Source organism: Dromiciops gliroides, chromosome 4, assembly GCF_019393635.1.
Source record: "Dromiciops gliroides isolate mDroGli1 chromosome 4, mDroGli1.pri, whole genome shotgun sequence".
Taxonomy (NCBI): domain Eukaryota; kingdom Metazoa; phylum Chordata; class Mammalia; order Microbiotheria; family Microbiotheriidae; genus Dromiciops; species Dromiciops gliroides.
Window position 1 is genome coordinate 470,586,566 of NC_057864.1, and position 16,149 is coordinate 470,602,714.

General features: G+C 41.8%; 1 protein-coding gene across 4 annotated transcripts in view; it reads left to right on the forward strand.

The window, feature by feature from the left end:
* The window catches only part of CALN1 (calneuron 1), a 483,576-nt gene that overhangs the window by 235,478 nt on the left and 231,949 nt on the right, over positions 1-16,149 (forward strand). For all 4 annotated transcript variants that reach the window (XM_044005256.1, XM_044005258.1, XM_044005257.1 and 1 more), the window contains one exon: positions 1,689-1,832. In XM_044005256.1, coding sequence (XP_043861191.1) covers positions 1,689-1,832 — 144 coding nt within the window. The remainder of the gene's footprint in view (positions 1-1,688; positions 1,833-16,149) is intronic.

The following is a 16,149-nucleotide window of genomic DNA, read 5'->3' on the forward strand; positions in this document are numbered from 1 at the left end:
TGCGGGGAGTCAGGAAGGGCCTCTGGTAGGAGATAGCCCTTGAAGAGATCTGGGGATTCCAAGAAGGGAAGAGGGAGGACATTCACAGAGCTGGGCTCTTCATACATCCCTTAATAGTTGTTGTTTTAAGCCCTGGTTCCTTTTATGTCATCCCAGAATTTATCTGGAACAGGGTTGCCTGGAAATGGATCAGAACAAGAAGGTAAGCCCCTAGAGGGCAGGACCAGTTTTGAATTTGTCTTGTGTTCTCCAGACCTAGTTTTGGTGCTTAATAAACATTTGTTAATTGATTGGTTATCCCTGGGGCTGGACCTGAGAACTTGGTGCAGACATTCAAGGCCCTGGAGGTAGGAACTCTGCTTGGTCTGTGGCCCTCCTGTGGTCAACGTCGCCCAGGGTTGGATGGGGAGAGAGATCAGACCTTCAGAGAACCCTAACTCAGACAGATGTAGGCTGTCTGGCTAGATTCTCGTAGTGATTTTTATTTTTATTTTTGTGTGTGTGGGGGGCAATGAGGGTTAAGCGACTTGCCGGGTCACACAGCTAGTAAGTGTCAAGTGTCTGAGGCTGGATTTGAACTCAGGTCCTCCTGAATCCAGGACCAGTGCTTTATCCACTGAGTCACTTAGCTGTCCCCAGTGATTTTTATTTTTTTTTTAACAGAAAAGCTTAGTATATAATCCAGCAACTCTCCTCCCCTTTGCCCCTTTATATGCCGCTGTCATAGTGGGTCCCCACAGCTGCACTTTCAAATCCTCTTTGCCTCCATGGTCTTCCTTAGGCCTGACCAGTTTTCTCTTGTTTGGAGCATATCTATGCAGTAATGAAGGGTGTTAGCAGGCAACATCTGATGACAACACAATTAAAACTCTTTTTCCATTTGACCCAATTTAATTTGACCCTTTTCACTCTATTCAACAAACATTTACAAAATACCTGCATTGGGAATACAATGATGAAAACATAATAGTCCCTGTGACAAGGAGCTCATGCCACTGGAATGTTAGAGCCAGGAGTCACTCAGCCAGCCACCATTTATTAGGTGATTACCATGTGCCTGGTACTAAGTGCCAGGGAAGTAGAAGGGAGAAAAAGGCTGGGTGGCCTCCCCAAATTCCCATTCTCATGGGGGAAACAACGCATATAGACAACCAAGCTAGATACATTGGGGAGGGATGAATGTGAGGGATGGGAGGAGCTTTAGAGCAAATAATGTCAGGGCTGGGAGGGACCTTAGAACAGGGAATGTCAGAGCTGGGAGGAACCTTAGAACAGGGAATGTTAGAGCTGGAGGGATCTTAGGACAGGGAATGTCAGAGTTGGAAGGCACCTTAGAACCTGGAATATTAGGGCTAGGAGAAACCCCAGAATATAGAATCCATGATGTTAGAACACAAAGGAATCCTAATACACAATCCAGTCAAACTTCTCATCTCCACAGATGAAACAACAGTAGAAACAAACCAAGGGATGGAGAGAAGTAACCCATTCAGGGTCATGTAGAAAATAAAGGGCAGAGTGGGGCACTAGAACCCAGGTGTCCAATGTTCTTGCCTCTATACCTTGTTGGTCTGTGAGGCTCCTTGATTATATATTTATATTAGAAAAGAAATCCTCCAGCAGACTAGGAGTTCTTGCACACCTTCCCTCCAAACCATCATGGCCCTCTTTATGTTTCCCCTCTACAGAGATCCGTGAGGCCTTTCGGGTTCTGGACCGGGACGGAAATGGCTTCATCTCCAAACAGGAGCTGGGCATGGCCATGCGCTCCCTGGGCTACATGCCCAGTGAGGTGGAGCTGGCCATCATCATGCAACGCCTGGACATGGATGGTAAGTCCTGGTCTTATGGGACCTCCCCTCTGCCCCCAAGCAGCTGGAGCCCTTGGCCTGGGCAAGATCCCAGAGCAGCTGCAAAGCTGCCCTCCACACCCAGCCTGCTCTGGCTCAGCAGGCTACTTCTACAGGGCCAGCAACAAAGCTCTTTATTTTGCTCATTCATCATGTCTCCCTTCTTCCCAATTGCTGGGAAATAGTGAAAAAAAGGAAAAGAGGATGACAGGATGTGAGAGGCAATGAGACAGAGATGTGCTGGGAAATGTTTAACAACTGACTTTCTGGGAAAAAAGTATCCATAGCATATATTTAAATTTACTCAACATTACTCATTTTCTCCATCACTTTCCTAGTCTAGACAATCAACAAAACAAAACCAAGCCCTTCTGATCTCCACCTTATAAATGCTCACACTGGAAATAAAACAATCAGGTCTCCCGAGTTCCAGCTAGCTCCAACACAGCCCCTTGAGGTTTAATGAATGAGTATAAGACCAGAGTCAGGAGACCTGAGTTCTAGACCCAAGTCTACAGGTAACTGACCAAGTGGTAAATTAACACGTGTGGGTTGACCTCATTTTTCTCATCTGTTAAATGTCTTGAACCTATGGTGACTTTCAGCTGTAGATTCTATAATCCATTGGTTCTGTGACATTGACATTTCTCAGAGGACCATTAGTTGAGGGATTATGCCTATGGTGTTAGGAAGAGGGGCTGAAATGTGGGTAGGATGGAAAATCTTCTCCCTATGGCAGATTAGGATCAGGGTAGGGATAGAGTGGCAAGCCCACAGATCTGATGTTGCTTTCCCTTCCTTTTGGCTCTGGGTGATAATCTGACTCACCACAGTGTCCTATACCTTGCTGTGAGAGTCAAGAGGCCAATGAGGCTGGCAGAAATGCCCTTTTGGGATGACAGGGCAATTCGTGTGCTTTCATCCCATTACATTCAATAAGCATTTATTCATTATTAGAAGCCTGGTTTTCAAAAGGTAAAAAGTTAGAGCCTTGCGGTATGCTACTCTGGTCAGACCACATGTGGAGAGTAGTGTGGGAGCCACTATTGGAAAAAGGATGTTTTTGTCCGACTGGAGTATATTCAGATAAGGTGACCAGGAGGGTAGGGGGATTGGAACCCATGTCATGTGAGGACTGGTGGGAGATATGTGTAGCATATATTTATGTGTCAGCCACTGTGCTAAGCCTTGGGGATACACAGAAAGACAAAAACCCAATCCCTACTTTTCCAGAGTTCATTCTCCAATGAGGGAGACAATATACAAGAGCTATGTATATGGAAGATAATACAGTATACGTAAAAGGTCGTGTCAGAAGGGAGACCCTGGCAGCAGGAGGACTGGGCAAGGACCACCCCCTTCCAAGAAGATGGGATTTACACTGAGTCTTGAAGGAAGCCAGTGAGGAGAGAGAATTCCAGGCATGTGGACCACCAATGAAAATGCTCAAAGTTGGGAAATTGTGTGTGAGAATAGTAAGTAGTCTACTGTAGCTGCATCATAGACAGTTGAGAGAAGGAAAATGTAAGAAGACTGGAAAGGTAGGAGTGAACTAGGTTGTAAAGAGCTTTCAATGCCAAACAGAGGATTTTCTATTTGTTCTTAGAGGGAGCAGGAACTTCCTGAGTTGTAATCCCATGGTTAGATCTGGATTTTAGGCAGATCGCTTTGTTAGCTATGTGAAGGATGGATTCCAATAGGGAGAGATGTGAGGAAGGGAGACCAATTGGAAAATAAATCTATGAAAAAAGACATAGGGAGCAGGAGTAGATTATTGTATATAAGTATCTGAAGGGCTGTCACAAGAAGAAAAGATTAGATTTATTCTGTTTGGTCCCAAGGAATAGAAGCAGTGGTAATGGGAGGAAGTGGTGGAACAAAATACTTTGGTTCCACATATTGAATAAAAACACCCCCTCCCTGACTTTCTAAATATTAGAACTGTTTGAAGGTAGGATGAACTGTCTTGTGACATGGTTAATTCCCTATCATTGGAGGTCATCAAGGGGAGGTTGGGTGGCCATCATTGGGGATGATGCTTCTGTGACTTCTGACTCTGAAATCCATCACCCATTGTCTAATCCCACCTAATGAGAAGTCCTCAGTGATGTCATGAAACATCTTCTTTTCCTAGAGGAGGAGCAGGGAGGGGGTTGGCTATAGACTGGGGCTGAGAGTTTCCATGGCACAGGCTGAAGCTTCCCAGGTTGAGGAGTGACTCCTTCTCAGGGGTCCGAAGTGTTTGATCAGTTGCATACCTCAGAGTGAGAAGACAGTGTCCAGTTCAGAAGTGGAAGATGGCACCAGGATCAAAGACTTCAAAGAGTGAGGGAGGAGTTATGAACTGGGGGTGGGGTGGGGTGGGTACTTAGACACTGCCCTCTTCTGCATGAGATATCAAGCAGCTTGCAGCCTTGACTTGCTTGAATGTCTGACCACACGATGATATACCACTCTGAGCTTCCCTAGGGGCAGCTTGGCATATCTTGGCTAGAATATTGGAACTGGAGTTACAAAGACCTGGGTTCAAATCCCTCCTCAGACATTTACTAGCTGCGTGATCCTGGGAAAATCACTTTAGCTTTGGGGCCTCAGTTTCCTCATATGAAAAATGAAGGGGCTGGATTTGATGAACTCTAAGGTCCCTTCTAGCTCTAAATTGTTGTTGTTCAGTCATTTCAGTCATGTCTCTTTATGACCTGATTTGGGGTTTTCTTGGCAAAGATAATGGAGTTTTTGCCATTTCTTTTTCCAGCTCATTTTACAGGTGAGGAAACTGAATCAAATAGTATTAAATGACTTGCCCAGGGCTGGATTTGAACTCAGGAAGATGAGTCTTCCTGACTCCAGGCCCAGCGCTTTATCTACTGCACTATCTAGCTCCCACTATCCCTAAAAACCTGATCTTAAGTGAATTCCAGCCGAATGGCTCCCAGCGGTATTGGTAATGCCATTCTATCAATCAATCATCATTTATTAAGCACCTACTGTATGCCAGGCTGAGCTTAGCACCGGGGATACAAAAATAAGAAAGGACAGTCCCTGCACTCAGGAGCTCATAATCCAATCCTCTCTAAGGAAACAGTTCTCTCTCACCATCAATAGACATGACCCTCACTGAACTCTTGCTCCAGAGAATCAGGAGAAATCCCTAGCTGGATTTTAACTTTTAACTCTTCCTGATCCCACCCCTTATACCACACTGATTGTGTGCTGGTGAAGTCCCTTAACTCCTCAGTGCTCTGGGCAATTGTCTAAGACAACAAAATACAGAGAAAGTCCCACTCTGCCTTGGGAGAGGGATTTTCTCATCAAGGAATTCCCTGTATGAATGACATTATAGGACTACTTTCACTACTTTGGGTTTTATTGATATTGGGGTGTTGGCAAAGGCACATGGAGATGCTCTTGGTTTAGGACAGCCCTCAGGGCTCACGGACTCATGAGTGCCATGTCACACTTCAACCGGCAGCCCCTTGAGGGCAGGTACTGGATTTTTGCCAGTCTTTGTATCCCTAGAACTTAGGGCAGTGTTCAACATAAAACAGGTGCTTAATAAATGCTATGAGACAGCTTGAGCACAAAAATGTGTATGCTCCACACCTATGATACTTCCAGAGAGGGCACCAACTCTGCTCTTAATGTCACTTATTAAGTACCCATTATATGTCAGACTTTGTGCTAGGCACCAGGGAGTACAAAATAGGAACAAAACAATGTCCTCCCTCAAGGAGTTTGTAATATATTGAATGGAAACAACATGCATGAAGATGAGGAAATATAAGATACGTGTGTGTGTGTGTGTGTGTGTGTGTGAAGACAGAGAGAGAAAGAGACAGAGACAAAGAGAGAGAAAGAGAGACAGAGACAGACAGGGGGAGAGAGAGAGAGAAAAAAAGAGAGGGGGGGGGAGGGAGGGAGGGAGGAGATGGCCCTTCAGCTGAGTCCTGAAGGAAGAAGGTAAGGACTTTCAGAGCCAGAGGTATGGAGGAAAGTGTTCTAGGCCTGGGCATCAGCCTGCACAAAGGCCTCGAGATGGGAGAAGGCGTCTCCCATAGGGAGGAAAGAATAGAATATAAGGTAAGTAAAGAGGAGTAATGTGTGGTAAGGGCAGGCTGAAGACTGATTGTGAAAGATCCTAAAAGCCAGAGCAGAAGACCCTATATTTTATCCTCAAGGCCACTGTCTGAGCTTCTTGAGCTGAGAAGGGGTGATCAGCCTCGTCCAGATCAAATTCCTTCTCCAAGCCTTCCTCGCTTCCTTTGTAACATAAAGGGGTCGGACTAAGATTGCTTCTAGTTTTCACATTCTATGGCCATACACTTTAGTGTACTGTGGAAAAGCTCTTTAAAAAAATACAAACAATCTTTTGTTGTTCCTTTTACTAACTTCTCAGTAAACATTTGCTATCTGTGAGTAAGTTTATTAAAAAGCATTTGCCTTTCCTTTGAAGTGTGGTTTCCTTGACATTTTATTTTGGTTCCTACAAGCGATCTGTAACATAAACACATGCAAATCATCTATTAGAACAAATTATATTATCACCTAATTTGGTTAGTCAGGGGCCTAAGTGACTATGTGCAAACTGAGGCTAGCCAGAATTTTTAAGGTAAGCTGAAACCTACTGACAAGAGGCCAACGACAGAAAATCTCCACGTACAAAGGAATATACTTAGAATGAGTAGTGTGGGTGACCATCACCAGGCAGATGACTAAATAAATGGAGGTGCATGCATGATGTACAAAAAGGTTGAGAGACATAATTGCTGGGTAATTAATCATTTTATTAATCATGCCAGCAATAATTAATAAAAGGGGTCAGTGGCACTCTTGAATGCCAGAGACCCCTCATAGAAGCCACTCAACACTTATATGCCCTTGGAAGAGTGGGTGTTTCTGAGGGTGGCAATTGCTTCAGTTTGGTTAATGAGTAATGAGAGAGAATGAATATATTTAAAAAAATTTTTTATTTTAATTTTTTTTTGGTGAGGCAATTGGGGTTAAGTGACTTGTCCAGGGTCACACAGCTAGTAAGTGTCAAGTGTCTGAGGCCGGATTTGAACTCAGGTACTCCTGAATCCAGAGCCAGTGCTTTATCCACTGCACCATCTAGCTGCCCCAGAATGAATATTATAATGAGAGGTTGGCCTATTCTAATGAGAGACTGGGTGAATGTGACCTCGATTGTGTTGTTTACTTCCAAATCACCCCCCGTGGTTTATCCCACTGCCCAAAACAGAGTGAAACACAATGGGCAGTAATTCACCTTAGATTAAATTATTTATAAGGTTTTCTACTTGGATAGGGCAACAACTCCACCTAGATACTATAGTCTAGGTGGGGTAAATTTTAGGGAAAGGTTAGGGAACTCTCCAATAATTTGTTATTTAATAATAATTTCTATCATATGAATATAATTTGAACATTATTGCACCCTAAGGAAATGTGAAGGATTCAGAAAGATTTGGTAAGACCTGTGAATTGATGCAGAGTAAATAATATAAGCAAAACCAAGTGGACATTGTACATTTCCAGTGATGAAAAAGGAAACAGCAATGCTACACATAAGAACTTTCTGATAAATGCCAAGGTCAATCTTGACTCCAGAGGACTATTGATGAAGTGTCCTTCCTTCTTGGTGGAGAGGTGGTGGCCCCAGCTTCGGAATGAGGCATATAGACTGTCAGAACCTGGACAATGAGTCATTTTCTTTTGCTGAGCTGGTTGCTCAGCTTTTGGAGAAGGTTATTAGGAAATGAGAGCATGTAGGAAAAAAAGATCAAGAAAACATTTTTTTAAAATAGTGTCTGAAAATAAGTTAGCACCAAAATGAATTGGTTATCTTTTTCCCCCAAGGGAAATAACTTGAGGAGGTTTGATTAACTGTCTTGTTAAACTCATGCAGGAGTCCCCCAGGTCTCCTCTAACACTATGGGTGTTTTCAGTTGGCCTATAAAAGAACTGAGTTCTGATTTCACCTTTTCCTTCTAGGTTGGGGAAATGTGGAGATAGTCCTTAAAGATGTAGCCCTTTCAAATTAAGGTTCCTAATTGGAGACCAGAAACAAGGAACTCTGTGGTACAAGGCCAAGGAAAGGTGTGCTTGGAGAGATGCTTTTCTAGGTGGGTCTAAGTGAGAATACTGGTGAATCCCCAACAAGAGACTTCTGTAACCTGAGGGAGTGTGCTAGCCTGGACAGCTTAACCAGAGCATCTGGGCATGGTTAGGAGGGAGCAGAGCTGTCTCACTGGATGGATTAGCCACACACGTTTCCCCCTCTGGGGACCTGTGCCGGCTCATGCCCGACAGTGAAGTCATACCATTGGCAGTAGACTGGGCTGAAATTAGTCTGAGGCTGAGGCGCATAAGGATTTCATTAGGGGATACCTTGGGAGTCTTTTTGTATTGCTGGATGCACTAGCAGCAGTAGCCTCTCTGATGGGCTTCAGGGGCTGCTTGGATTTTATAGACACAAATCCCATGAGAGTTAGCCAGGGTTAGTTCCTAATAAGTATCCCATTTGCTAAGGGGATAGATGGCTTAGAAGATTGTGACAGAGTTGCCATTTGGACTCTTAGCCAACTTATTTTAAATGGCCAAAAATGATACGGGCTATGGTTATGTCTTTGCCTATGTGTTGTTAAGCATTGGAAGAAAAAGACTGATGACTAGGTAAGATTGGTGCCCAGTTCGAAGTGTCAGTTCATCATGGTTTTTAGAATCTCAGAATTTTTCCGTTGGAATAGAACCCATTGACCACCTAGTTCAACCTATACCTGGAAGGAACCACCACTATAACATAGCTAAAAAGCGGTCATCCAGTTGTTTCCTGAAGACCTCCATGGAGAGGGAAGCTACACCCCCCCCCCCGAGGGAGCCCATTCTGCTTTTGGACAAGCCCCGATGGTGAGGAGGTTTTTCCTGACATCCAGCCCAAACTGGCTCCTTTGCAACTTCTACCCACTGCTCCTAAGGGGCCAATTCAAACAAATATAATCCCTCTCCTACCTGACAGCCCTTCACTTACTCTCATTTTCTCCTGAGTTTTCTCATCTTTAGACTAGGCATCCCCATTTCCTTTAGCTGAGCCTTGAAACAGGGACTCAGGGCCCTTCATCATACTCGTTAAACTCTGGGCCCTGTCCAGGTTATCACCATCCTTCTCAAACTGTGATCTTCATAGGATTCTGAACACAGCCCTACAGATAGGATCTGACCAGGGCAGTTTATGTAGGGACCATCATTTCATTAGTCCAGGGAAGTTTGCCTTGTGTAAGGCAACCCAAGGTCACGTGAGATTTTCTTGGCTGCCATGAACACATGAACTACAGCCATGGTTCTCCACTTCTGCAAAGAAGGGAGGGAGGGAGTTGCATTTTCTCAAGTCTTCTCAAGGGCTAATGGTCATTATAATTACACAGCATTCAATTTCATTGTGGTGGTGGGCCACTAAATTATATCTTATTAGATGGACCTCAATGCTCTAATCTATCAAAATCTTTTTGAATCCTGCTTCTGTTGTCCAATGTATTATCTACTATCTGTAAATTTGATGAATATGCCATCTATGTCTTTATCCAAGTCATTGATCAAAATGTCGGCATGGGGCCCAGCATAGATCCCTGGGGCAATCCACTGGAGACATTCTATCTTATTGAAATTGAACCATTAATGACTATTATTGAGTAATAAATACTTATTTATTGGTCATGTAGCCATTCAAGCAGTTCCTAATCTAATTGTATTACTGTCTAGTCCACACCTTTTTGTTTTCTAGTCAGTCAACAAGAATTTATTAGATACTTACTATGTAGTTGGCACTGTGCTATGATAAAATATTAGATACTTTGTCAACTGCTTTGCTAAAAATTTAATTAAGCTTTCTATACAGCATCCCCTGAATTGACTACTTTAGTGTAAAAAAATAGAAACTAGGTATTAGACTGTTAAAACATGTCCTTGATAAAACTTCTTTGCAATTCCTATTTCCTTTTCTAGCTGTTCACCAACCAGCTAGGTGGGCCAGTAGATACAGTGGCAGACACTTATAAGCTATATGACCCTGGGCAAGTCATTTAAAAAAAATTTTTATTTTGGGGGATAGCAAGTTATTTAATGAACTCTCACCTGTGAAATGGGGCTAATAATAGCACTTACTTCACAATGTTTTTGCGCAGACCAAATGAGATAATATACGCAAAATACTTTGCAAACCACAAAATGCTAAATAAATATGGGTTATTATTGATCTTCTCTTTAATAACTCATTCTAGAATTTTTTCTGGGAATCAAAACCAAGCTCTCTGCTCTTCCTTTTTTTGAAATTTGGGTCAATATTTTCTGTTCTCTAATCCTGTTATTTTTCCCAATTTCATGATTTTTTTCAGTTGGCTTAAATAATCCCAAAGGCCAGTTCTTCTAGAACCTAACCAAGGCTCAAATTCATTTGGGCGAGGAGACTCTAATTCATTAAAGGCATTTTAGTGTTCTCTTATTATCTCTTTTCCTCCCTTGGGTACCAAGCATTGTTAGCTTTTTTGTCCAGTCATTTCCATGCAAAAGTCATTCTTCTTGTCAGAAATGAGAAGCAACATGAGACCTGAATGGTTGTGGCTTCTCTATGTTGTCAGTTATCATTATCTCATCCACATCAAGCATTGTTCCATTTCCCTCCTTCCACAAAAATGTCTAATCCTTCCTCCTGCCTGTTTTTCTGTCCTTAGCTTTCCTCAATAGCTTCTGCTCATTCTTCTGACTCTTGACACTGTTTTTTAAAACTCAGATTGTACCTTGTTTTCCCTTTGTTTCCATCTTCTGTGAAAATCTTTTAAAAAATTTAAGTTGGTGGGTTGTATAATTCACTTTGCATCCACACTGGTCTTTCCAGACAACTCAGGATAACAACTCATGTTTTCTGACTCCAAATCTAGCATGTGAAAAAGCAAAAAAACTTTAATAAAATAAAGGCATGTGAATACCCTGCACCTTCTTCCCCCTATATATTTGAGAAATGAAGTCCATGTTAGAGAAACTTGGTATAAATGTGTTTTTAAAAACTAGTATTTCATCACAATTACATACTACAACTTAATCAGTAATTCCCACCTAATGAGCATCCCCTTAATGTCTAATTCTTTGCCATCACAAACAAAGCTATTTTAAATATTTTTGTGTATATGGATCTTTTTCTTTTTTTCTTTGATTTCCTTGGGATGTAGACCTAGTGGTGCTGCTGGATCAAAGGGTATGAACAGTTTTATAGCCCTTTGGGTGTAGTTCCAAATTGTTCTCAAGAATAGATAGACCAGTTTACAACTCCACCAACAGTTCCTCAGTGTCCCAATTTTTCCATCTCCTCTGAAGCAGTTGTCATTTTCTCTTTCTGTCATTTTAGCCAATCTGATAGGTATGAACCTCAGAGTTGTTTTAATTTGTTTTCTCCAATCAATAGTAATTTAGAGAGTTTTTATGTGACTATAGATAGCTTTAATTTCTTTTTTGGAAAACTGGCTGTTCATATCCTTTGACCATTTCTCAAATGAGGAATGGCTCATATTTTTATATATTTGACTTGAGTTCCCTATATATTTGAGAAATGAAGTCTGTGTTAGAGAAACTTGGTATAAATGTGTTTTAAAAAATATTATTTTGTCTATGGTACCTTTTAGCAAAATGTAGTTTCCCCAATTATCTCTTTTAATTCAGTCTATTCTTTTTTGCTTTTTCTTTGTCTGAGATCATGATTTCTATCCCTGCCTTTTTTCTTTCTTTCTTTTTTTTTTTTTAGTGAGGCAATTGGGGTTAAGTGACTTGCCCAGGGTCACACAGCTAGTAAGTGTTAAGTGTCTGAGGCCGGATTTGAACTCAGGTGCTCCTGACTCCAGGGCCGGTGCTCTATCCACTGAGCTACCTAGCTGCCCCCTATCCCTGCCTTTTTAAATTTTACCTCAGCTGAAGCATAATAAATTCTGCTTTAGCCCCTTATTTTAACTCTGTATGTGTCTTTCTGTTTCAAGTGTATTTCTTGTAAAGAACATATTGTTGAGTTCTGGTTTCTAATTCATTCTGCTATCTATTTCTGTTTTATGAGTGAGTTCATCCCATTCACATTCACAGCTATGCTTGCTAACTGTGTATTTCCTTCCATCCTATTTCTTTTATTTATCCTTCTCTCTCCACAGTCTCCCTTAATCTGACCTCTCTTTTAGAACCCCTCATCCCTTTCTTTTATCCCCTTTCCCTCCTACCTCCCTGTTGAGCATGATAGTTTTCTATACTCAAATCTGTGTTTGTGTGTGTGTGCATATACACATGTGTATACATGTGTACATGTGTGTATATATATATATATATATACACACACTCATATATTTCCCCCCTCTTTGAATCAGTTCTGATGAGAATCAAGCATTGCCCACTAACCCCTCTATTTCCCCTCCATTGTAAAAGCTCTTCCTTGTGTGCCTCTTTTATGTGACATAATTTCCCCCATTCTACCTCTCCCATCCCCTAGTGCATCTCTCTTTCTCACTCCATTTAGTTTAGAGATCACCCCAACATAATTGACTCACACATATGCCCTCTGTTTATGCGTGCTGCTTTTAACTGCCCTAATAGTGATAAAATCTTAGGAATTATATGTATTATCTTCCTACATGGGAATATAAATGGTTTAACTTTTTTATGTTTCTCTTGCATCATGTGTTTGAATGTCAGATTTTCTGTTCTTTTTATCAGGAATACTTGAAAATCCTCTATTTCATTAAATAGCCATTTTCCTCTGAAGGATTATACTCAATTTTGCTGGGTCATCTTCTTCTGAGTTTGTGACTTGATCTTCCCTGCTGGCATAGTAACTGTTTGTAGTCAGGTTCTTTTTTTGCTGTTTGCTCATTTTTATAGCTTGCTACTTTGAACTTTATCTTAAAGTTGGCCTCTGCCCACCTTAGGGTTGTGGAGGCATTTTCCCAAGCTTCAGGCTTTTTCATGCATGGCTGTTTTCAGAGCTAGTTCTAGGGGGTCTGTAAGTTTTTAGTACTTCCAAGTTGGATTATTTTGGGAGAGATGTGGTCACTGCTTTTCCAGTTTGTGCTCTGGTCTTTATCCAGGAAGGGCCATTATTCCCAACTGCAAATGCTTGTTCTCCTCGCTAGTTTAGAGCAGCAATCTAGAATAGCATATGGGCAATGAAATTAAAACACAGAAAAACTGGTGTCAGCTCAGGTCTCCTATAATCTCTTTCTGACTGGTTGTCCAATCCCTTTGCCATCTCTGGGTCGAGAGCCCTCGAAGCTACTGCTGCTGCTCTTGCAGCCACCCCCAAGGCCTACCTGCTACTACTTCAGTGTTATAGACCTCCCCTGGTCAACTACCAAATTGTCTTGGGCTAGAAATGTATCCCACCCAACATTTTGTTGACTGTGCTGCTCCAGAATTTGATTTAAGTCATTATTTTAAAGTTGTTTGGAGGAAGCTAGGTGTACAAGCTAGGTGGCTCAGTGGATAGAGCACTGGGCCTGGAATCAGGAATACTTGAGTTCAAATCCAGCCTCAGACACTTAGTAGCTATGTGAACCTCTGTTTGCCTTGATCTACTGGAGAAGGAAATGGCGAACCACTCCAGTATTTTTGCCAAGAAAACCCCATGAACAGTATTGGTATGTTATGGTCCACAGGATCACAAAAAATCAGATACGACTAAATGACCAAATAACAACAAAATACAACAGCTGGGAGAGTTTAGCTGGGCTGCTGCCTCTACTGCCTCATCTTGGCTCCACTCCCTCTCCCCAATTTCCTCATCTTTAAAATGAGAGCTTTAGACTAGGTGGATCTCTAAGGTTTCTTTTAGATCCAAAATCTATGAAATCAGATCTCTCAATGCTCCAGGCAAATGGTGTAAAAATCAAATTGAAATGGATCTCTGCAGGGTGCATAGTGATTTATAAAACCACAAATTAACATGATCTTTGTTGCATTTTTATTTAGTTTTTTTAAACTTTTCTAATTACATTTTAATCTTGTTCTGGCTGTGCTCTGTAGTTTTGATAGCTGCTCTGCTCCAGGATATTTTGTCTAAGAGTGGGAATGGCTGGTGTGTATCAGTGGAGGGAGTATTCATACTGGAAGTTCTCCACATTGATAAAATCCAAGGTCCTGTCAGCAATGACAGAAATGTTCTTTTGATCCTGACTCCAGACTCTGAAGGCTGGACTCTGTCCCACTCCTGATGCATCCCTACATCACTGAGCCCCATGTCTGTTGGGGAAACTTCCAAGCCCTTCCCTGGCTCCCCATGATAGTCGCTGGCAGACGATGGCTTTGGCACCTTCTGAGCAAATAGAATGTTTCTGTTTCTGATATTTATAATTTCTGAGGGTCTCAGGCTCCAGCACCTGGACCAGAGTCTCCTGAAGTGATCAGATTCAGGTAATCCCCAAAGCTCCCACCCCCTTTCTTGGCCCCACTGCAATCTCTCAGCGATGTTCCCTCCCCTTGACTTCTTTCTCTCCACTTCTTCAGGGTTCAAGAACAGAATGTGCCATGAGTAGTATTTGCACCGAATTCTCCATCTTCCTTATCTGCCTTCCTTCTCTGTAAAGACATGAAGGCCCATGAATATCCCTGAAATCGTCATCCCAGAGGATTGGGCAGAATATTCATTTTTTCTAAGAATATTAAATCTGCCTCCCGAATTCTCTTTAAGCCCCAAGCTTTGAATTTCATTTCAGCTTCTCTCTCTCTCTCTCTCATTCGTAAATTTAGATTTAGAGCTAGAAGAGACCTTGAAGGTCATTTGGTCCAACAAGTATTTTTGGAGCACATATGGCCAGCTGCTCATGGGGCTGTCGAGAAATATGACAGTCTCAGAAGAATTAAAATGAAGGCACTGGAGAGGTCGGTGAGTGTGAGCAGACTGCAATACATAGCATACGGAACTAAAGAGACTCCAAAGCAATGATTGACCCCCCCCCCCAAAAAAAAAAAAGAGGTTGGGCCGGTCACTTTCAGGAGTGAGAGATATCAGGCAGACAGTCCCAGGGCTTCACTGCTACCTTTTTTCAGACAGGAGAAACTAAGGAAGGCCTTAGTTTGTTGAGTGTACTTGCTTCTGGTAGTCTTGACTTAGAAGAAGACATGGTTAAGAGATTCAGAGGCCAGGCAGGTACAGACTGGTTGGAATTCGCATTATTGGGAGGGACATTTGAGTCATTGAGGCCACAAATCCATTGGAACAGTTGAATATCCGATACGAGAGAGGCATAGAACTTTGATTTTTAAAAAATAAACATTTTAATTTAAAGTTTTGAGTTCCAAATTCTCTCTTTCCTTCCTTCTGTCCTATCCTCCTTCCCTAAAACGATGAGGAATCAAATATAGATTATGTGGACAATTATGTAAAACATATTAGCCATTTTACATAAGATAGAGTTAAAAATGAAAGAAATAAAGTGAAAATGACATGCTTCAATCTGTGTTTAGTCAATATCAGTTCTTTCTTTGGAGGTGGATAGTATGCTTCATCACTAATCCTTTGGGATTGTCTTGGATCATTGTATGGCTGAGAATAGTCATCATTCACAGTTCTTCACTGAACAATATTGCTGTCTCTGTACACAATGTTCTCCGGGATCTGCTTACTTCACTATACATAAGTTCATACAAGTCTTTTCAGGCCTTTCTGAAATCATCCTGCTTGTCATTTCTTATAGCGCAATAATATTCCATTACAATCATATATCACAGCTTGTTTACCATTCCCCAATTGATGGACATTCTTTTGATGTCCAATTCTTAGCCACTACAAAAAGAGCTGCTAGAAATATTTTTGTACAAATAGGTCTTTTTCTCTTTTTGGGGATGGCATAGAATGTATTTGAATTATTGTGCAGGGTCATGGTGAGAATAACTAAATGCAAGATAACAGGAAATAGTCAGATGTCTCACACTGCTTAAACAAGTCCCTTGCCTTATGCTTCTGGACATGCCCACCCCTTCCTCCAACCCCCAGTGCTATTATACACACACACACACACACACACACACACACACACACATATATATATATATATATATTCTTTTTTTTTGCAGGGCAGTAGGGGTTAAGTGACTTGCCCAGGGTCACACAGCTAATAAGTGTCAACTGTCTGAGGCTGGATTTGAACTCAGGTCCTCCTGAATCCAGAGCTGGTGCTTTAGCCACTGTGACACCTAGCTGCCCCACTATATATTCATTCTAACAATGGAAATCCCCATCTTTCCACACCTTGTTATCAATGAACTTATTGTCTCATAATTA